At 42.2% G+C, this 7654-nt stretch overlaps 1 protein-coding gene across 4 annotated transcripts in view; it reads right to left on the bottom strand.

The window, feature by feature from the left end:
* Nucleotides 1-5701: 5701 nt before the first annotated feature.
* Nucleotides 5702-7654, bottom strand: part of NTNG2 (netrin G2) — a 72799-nt gene continuing 70846 nt past the window's right edge. For all 4 annotated transcript variants that reach the window (XM_048822381.2, XM_048822380.2, XM_048822382.2 and 1 more), the window contains one exon: nucleotides 5702-6919. In XM_048822381.2, the coding sequence (XP_048678338.1) occupies nucleotides 6696-6919 (224 nt within the window). In that variant the 3' untranslated portion in view covers nucleotides 5702-6695. The remainder of the gene's footprint in view (nucleotides 6920-7654) is intronic.

Below are 7654 nucleotides of genomic sequence, written 5' to 3'. Positions count from 1 at the left end.
GTTTGCCCTTTATGTTAAGCATTTTTCTCTTTATGCATAGCCCAGAATTGGTTGCTTTTAGTAAAAATGAGAGTTCATGTGGAATAGATTAAGTTTTTAATTAGTATTTTTCTTCCAGCTATATACATAACACTTAGTGTAACCAGCAGGCAAACTGTGATCCAAGGCACTTTCTTCACTTTGAGAGTTTAGACTAAATGTATTACAAAAATAAAACCTATGCCAAGATGCACACTGATATGGTGCAGTTTTAACGTATTTTCATCTCAACTGTTTCTTTTGCCCATGCATCATGTAATCAGCCTTTTAGTAGAGACTGATGAACATACATGCAATCTACATTATGTTGTTATTTTGTTTTCTCCTCCTTTGACTGATCTGGCTAATCCCTCAACTATGCAAGTAGTCTTGTACTATTCTTTCTCATGTATTTTTGTTTCAGAACTAGTAAGTGGCAGAATAGCCATCGGAAGACCCCCGCCCACCCTCTTGCACGTGTATTGCCTAGATGAATCATTAATTAATGAATGTATGGAAGACTGACTGCATGTATTTTAATGTGAAGCAGTTTAATTTGGTCTTTGGACCAAATGAGTTTGGAGGAAGAAACTTTAAATGTTTGTGAATCAATGGCTTCTGTTTTTTTCCAGCTCATTGGCTTAATTTTCAATGCTATAGCAGCTCCTTTGTGGTGATTGTCATTTGTTATCTCTGAATAATAGAATGGGATTCCCTTGTGCTTATAAGTGCTGAAATATACTCTGTCCAGAATAGGTGGCCTTCTTGTGAAGGTGGAAGAGAATTGCCCTTAGAGGAGAATCAGACACTGTCTGTTAAGGCGGTATCCAAACATTGCCTAATATGAGTATCTTCCTTTTGCAGATTTCACTGCAGTTATACAGGATACAGCACCATAACCTCAGTCTGGCACTCAAGGTACCTCCCTTCATGGTATCTATACAGAGGTCAGATTTACTAGCCAGATAAAAGCAATAACCTAGTTCAGGAAATGTAGTCATACCTGGTACCTTAACTTTTTGTCACTTGTGTGAAGTGCTTGGCATTTGACTGTTACAAATGCACCCAAAGCCTACTTAACTAAATTTACTGGAAGGGGGAAGGTGTTCACATTAAATTTAAAAAAAAAAAAAAAGTGTCCCACTGTCAGTAACACAGATCCAGCTCCCACTGTAGCAACGTTAGGTGCTCTATAGTAGACAAGGCTCTCATGGCCATGTATTTTTAACATTTTCTGTCTAATTCTGCTTTGACTAGATCTAAACCACACGCCATTAAAAACAGCAGCAGCCCCCAGGGCCTTGTCTGCTTTCGAGCTCTCAAAGCCACTAAAACTGGGAAAGTGGTGGAAGAATTTTCAGAAGAAAAGTCTAATGTAGACAAGTCACGTGTGGCTTGCTGATTTGAAGGCAACTTGGTCCAGTGAACAAAACAAAGGAGTGGGCATTGAGGTATCTGGGTTTGAGTTGTGCTACTGACTCAGAGGGCAGCATAGGGCAAGCCATTTATCCTCTGTGCCTGTTGCCCAGTGTCTAAAATGGAAGTAATTCTTCCCCTTCTTTATGAAGGATCTTGATCTCTACTGATGCCATGTAAGTGCCAAGTATTATGTATTTCCAGGTCAAAACAAGTGATGAGGCTAGAGAGCATGTTCCAGTAAGTGAAGGGTAAGGCAAGATTTATAAGTATGTTGTAGTTCCCTTTTTAAAGCAAGTGTTAAAAATGCAGGGACTTCAGTCTTTTTTTTTTTTTTTAAAGCAACCATTTGAATGTGCAAGCTGATAGCTATACTTTAAAATTAGGGCATAACATTGTTCTGGTGGTTGACAGCTGAAGGCTAGTTGGTCATTTGCAGACTATATTTACTCTAGCAATACCACAACAACCAGAAACATGTTTCTAAAATGGCAAGACACTCTCCTCTATGCTGCATGAATAAATAATTCAGAGATGAAACAAACTGCTATATTGTAATTGGGATTTATGGTGCTAAACTGTAGAATACAACTTCTATCCACAAAGGCTCCATTCCCAAGTCATATATAAGGCCTTTCTAAATCCCTGGAAAAATCCATTGCACTGTTTTCAGTGCAAATAAATCTAAACTAAGTAGTGAGTTGTATATTAAATGCCTCTGAAAGATGAAGCCTGTTAGCCATGTGCTCCTGTCTGCTAAGGTACAGACTCCCTTCCCATTAGTGTCCAGGAAGATCATGGGGAGTGAGAGGTAAATTTATCTTGTACACTTGTTACATCTGGTATGGTTCAGCATGTATAAAACTTGCTTTCTAGACTGGCATATGTGACACTGCCCAGTGCAGTCTTACTTAATTGCTGTATCAAGTAGAGAATTTGCTCTTCTGCAGTGGGATTCAGTGCAATCTGGACTTGAGGACCGTTACTGATTTCCGCTCTCTCCCCACTTTAAACTCCCAGATCACTGCAGAGTTGCATGGGGTTTCCTTCAGAGTCTATCACTCCTGCTCCTGGCTAACCGAGGGTCAATTTAGAGCCACTTTGCAAAATTCTCAGCAATCTTTAGAGTTCCCCACCATTATGGCCCATGACAACAGATTTTTGACATTCCTGTCCCCCTCCTTTTTCCCCCCTTACACTCCCCCACCCCAAAACCAACACTTTTTCTGGGCAAGCAAAACTGTACAAGTGTACTTTAGAGCAACTTGAAACTCTCCTCTGCCCCTGGTGCCTAAATGTGCCACTCCCAACCAACCCTTACGTGCCGCAGCAAAGCACTCCAGGTCTGGCCATGGACTAGGAACATTTCCTAGAAGATGCTGCTTTAACTCTTATCGTATTTAGAACTAAGAAAACACTGAGCTTCTGCTTTTATTTACACTTGGGGCATTTCATGAAAGCCAATTAAAGCACAAAATGTTGCTGATGGGACAAAGTGCTGATAGCATGTGCTGAGTTTCTTTAATGGTCTGTATTTCCCCCTTTCAGATAAACTGTCCATTTCCTAACCATTTAAAAAAGAACAACTGTCCTGTGTGGCTCTCACAAATTCTAGCAAAGGTAGATTTTACCTGTCTTCAGCTGAGAATGAATATGGTTAAAAGCTTTCTTGGGTGAGTGAATTTGTGCATAAACCCAAATGACTGATTTTTTTCTCTTTTCTGTAGCTATGGTGATAGATTCATACTGGCGGCACTATTTAATCATGCCAGACAACAGGTCTAGGATTGCAGATTTTTTGGTGGCTTTTATTTGGGTAAACAGATTTGTTATGACACCACCAAATAGTTAAAGTTGGAATACAATTTGAGGTAAATAGGAAAAACAAAGGTCTGTCTTAATGCTTGTTTAAAGAGGTCAGCATTTTGCAGACTGGTATAATTTTAAAAATAAACAGGCAAACCAACTTAAAACATTAATGTGAGTAGATTTTCTAGGAGGGTGCTGGTGCCTTTTAAGGATTTTTTTTGTTAGCCTTCCCACAACTAATATTTCCCTGCCTATTTAAAAGCATAAACTTTTGCTTCATGAGTGACTGCAGCTTCTATATGGGTCTTCCAGAATGTGAACATTCATCAGTGGCATGTACCTAAGATGAAGGATGTTTCTTCTTTTTGTATTATAGTAAAGCTATTTCTCCTCTGTGTGGATACTTGTCTTGTATGTTACCTTTTGTCAATATGCTCAAAAAGCTTTGAAAAACATTTCCTTTTTTAAACGCTGAATTTGTGATTGGGGAGATGCGTTTTCAGTTGTATGTCCTTCCTGGCTGCATAAGTGCTAAATTTTAAAATGAAAATGGGCTTTCTAAAACAGGACCAACCATAGCAGCTTTGAGTCTGTCTTTATGAGGGGACCAGAACTCCTCCCCTTGCTTTCTAATTGGCTACTTGGAGTTGGCCTAACCAAAGTCCATGGATCATTTAATTTGCCTTTGAGACAATTCCTTGGTGTCCGTGTTTTCCTATGGTTAGATTACTTTAGCGTGGCATCCTCTTCTGTCTAGGTAGGTATTTATAAAGAGCCCAATACTAGGTAATAGGTACCATGGTTTTTTTCCCTTTTTTTTTTTTTTTGCACCATGACTTCAGCAGCTGTAACTTGTGTTGTATCCCCCTTGTGGCTACTCTAAAGGATAACAGCCTACTTTTGTTACTAGCTAAGGAGGAGCTGCTTCAGCTCAAGTTATAGAAGCCCGTGTGTTGGTACTGAAGGTACGTGGTCTAAACCCTGCTGCCAACCTGTGGTGAGAGGGTCATAACATCATTACTGCTTATTTCTCTCTCAAGCCATGCAAGGAAGCCAGTGACATCTTTTTAAGAATGCTGTCTAATGCAATACTGCCTCCTGTCCAGCAGCCATTTGCACATAGGCTCTAGCTGGTCAGTTCCCAGCAGTGCCACCCTTGATTGTTTTTTTCCCCCCCATGGAAGCTTTGTGTTGATGTTATAAATGTTCCGACTTCCAGTGCAATAAAGCCACTTGAGCACAGAGCGGGGGCTCCAGTAGCTGTGGAGTCTGTCTGGGGAAATGGTTTTATGAAGTAGTAAATTATTTGCAGTTGCTTATAATCTAATTTCCTAGAGAAATAGTAGCGGTTGGACAGGGAAATGTGTATTTTCCCCCTCCAGACGTGCTTTTAAGGTCTTGATTTAGTTATAGACTCTCCTATAAAAACTGCTTGCAAGAATTGTAACTCATGGGGACTTTATGTGGTAGAGCAAGAACAAATGGTAGCAACAAGCAGCATCTAGCCAATTCTAGACAATGTACAGCTGCACCAAAGAAAAGGAGAGAGTGCCTCTGCCAACAAGTTCATGAAGTTGGCAGTACTTAAACTCCCTGTACCTAAAGGGTCAATTCAGCCCTTCTCCCCTTCTGTGCTGGATTGAATCAAGTTCCATGCTCTTTGTATGTGAGATCCTTCATATGAAAAAATGAGCTCAAAGGAAACAAGACCTCTGGATTTAATGATTCCATGATACTATTTTCATTGAACGAGAGAATTTTTCCTGTCTTTACTCAGGTTTTCCCCTTCTTTTACAAAGTAGTGGTCCTTTGCTATCCTCCACTGCAGCGGTGGCTACATTTCAGAGGTTCTAGTTGTATATAGTTTTTGAAATAGGGCTGAAAGATTCGAAGTGTGTTGTTTTCAGACCTGGAGTACTCCCACTGCTGGGTACAAGCTATGGCTTAGAGCCGCAAAGTAGGAAGTAGGGGCGGTTCCTATATGAAGAGTATCAAAAGAGGAGAGATGTTGATCTGGGAAAGGGCAGTAGCATGATACTTTGGGTAAGGATACTAGAAATGGAAAATGCCAGTGGAGGACTGGTGGAAAAACAATTTCTGAGCTACCTCAGGCTGAAACCAGAGCATTGGAGTTGCTCAGGGAGCAAGAGATCTAAAGCATTCAGCTGGGGGATCAAACTGATTGCTCAGTTTGCAAATTATATCACGTATTGCTTCAGAATTCTCCAGCCCCCTTCCATGTGGAATGTCTTTAAAATACTTCCCCCTATGTAGCATGTCCATGAGCTTTAAATCCCTTCCCATATTTGAACTAACACCTGTAAGTTTACATTGAAGTCCAAGATTGACGCTGCTTGTGGCTTCAATAAAATTTAAATTCCTTAGATCTTAAAGACAAAACAAACCCCCAGAGGGTGCACCTTGGTATTTGAGTCAGAAAACACAAGAGGACATCATGTATCAAAAAATAAGTCTTTACCTGTAATTAACTTTGCACGCAAAGGAAAACATTGTGGTCAAGCAGCAATTAATAGTTGCTTTACTGTAGGATTATACACCAGAATCAAATGCTCATAGTAAAACGTCCCTTTAGGTTGTAGTCCTTTTATAGCATTTAATTCAAACAAAAATAATTCTCTACCAAAAAAGTATTTGAACCGTACATTATACGGAAATGCCTGGATAAGACATTGCACTCTGATATACCATGCGCACAATGGCCTTTTTGTTCTGGTCAAGTGCAAGAAAAGGAAATAAAAATCCAACAACAAAAATACAAAACTTAATAAATTCAGCAACTAGATTTGTAGGCAACGGTATCTCTAGGGTCCGCCAGGTCAACAATGAAACATGGGAGTATGTAGCAAGGATGAACCAAAGAGTCCCCCAGGGATGCCTTGGACTCCAGTCTCTAGTGCCATGGGGCTCTGGAGCAATTAGGACTGGCTCTTTCAAAACAAGAAAGAAAATGAAACTACTGAAAAGTTTAAAAAAAAAAAATCCTTGGATTGCGGCACTGTTTTGGCAGGGTCCCCCACGCCCTGGAACCAGAGCCCCCTGTGCGAAATGGGGAACGAGTCACTGCTTTTAAGGAAGTGTGTGTGACAGGAGTCCTTTCTAATGATAGTAAGGTACTGTCACTTCTGCACAACGGCTGTCACAGTTCTCGCCCTGCAGCTCAGCAGCCAAGTCCGTGCTGCAGCCACCTCTGTCCGGGGCGCGGATGTGTGAGCAAGGCTGCCGCTGGTGGAGCGCCAGGAGTCAGCCCCTGAGATGCTGTACCTCCCTGTGGACAGGGGTCTGAATGACGTCATGGAAGTCCTAGAGTAAAGGAAGGCTGAGGAGGTGGTGCTATGGAGGGCTACCTATGACCTTAGTCTCCTCGCCTCCTCTCTCCCCCCGCCCCCTCTCCCTCATGATGCACCTTGACTTGGCTCCCTTGTGTTTGCAATTCAGAAGTCCAACAAGCGTCGCAGCTGGAGGATGAGTGCACTAATGAGGAAGAGGGTTAGGCTGAGGTATGTGCTGGAGGCAGAATTGCAGGCCTTGTTGTCAGAGTCACACTTGGATTGCTCACACAGGATGCCTTTGTAGCCAGCAGGGCAGATGCATCTCTGGTTCTGGTAGCAGGTGCCACCATTCTGGCAAATCAAGAGCTCCTCGTCACAGACATTGGCTGCAAGGTGAAGAGGGAAGAAAGAACACGGGGAATTACTCCTGGATACCTACAGCCCTGGGGCCTTACGATTCTGCCCTGTGCTATAACAAAGGTTTATTGCCTTCAATTTAATTAAGGGGTGTTGAAGGCTACGCCACTGGACTGCCATCAGGAACAAGGTGTAGCTGAAAAAGCCTGGGTTAAAACTGTAACTAGAATGTGTGGAAAGAATAGGAGGACTTGTGGCACCTTAGAGACTAACAAATGTATTAGAGCATCAGCTTTCTTGAGCTACAGCCCCCTTCGTCGGATGCATAGAATGGAACATATAGTAAGAAGATATATAGATATATACACACACCCCCATAAAGAGAATGTGTAGGCTGGCTTTTGCTCAGGTCTTTTTTCAGGCCCTTGGTATTAATCCAATTGCCCGGCAGCACCAGTGCAAGTCTAAGGCCCCAGACTCATAGGAACACACCGTGGCTGCAGACTCTGCAATGACATAACATTAATGGGGTGGGACCTCAGCATTCCACTGCTGTTCTCTGAACAGCCCTATAAACTGGGCTCTCTGCAACTACCTCCAATTGGCAGCTGAGCAAGTCTTGCTAAAAACGACTCCCTCCTGCTGGCTCACTTCATCACTCCTGTTCTCTGGCCATGCCGGAGTAAGGGCTTTGCCTTGCCTGGGGATCCTTGGGACAGCACGCTCTAGCTCATTCCACAGCTGTCAAGTACAGTGGCTTTATG

Source organism: Caretta caretta, chromosome 16 (genome assembly GCF_965140235.1).
Source record: "Caretta caretta isolate rCarCar2 chromosome 16, rCarCar1.hap1, whole genome shotgun sequence".
In the NCBI taxonomy this organism is placed as follows: Eukaryota; Metazoa; Chordata; order Testudines; family Cheloniidae; genus Caretta; species Caretta caretta.
This window is presented reverse-complemented; position numbering and strand designations above follow the sequence as displayed.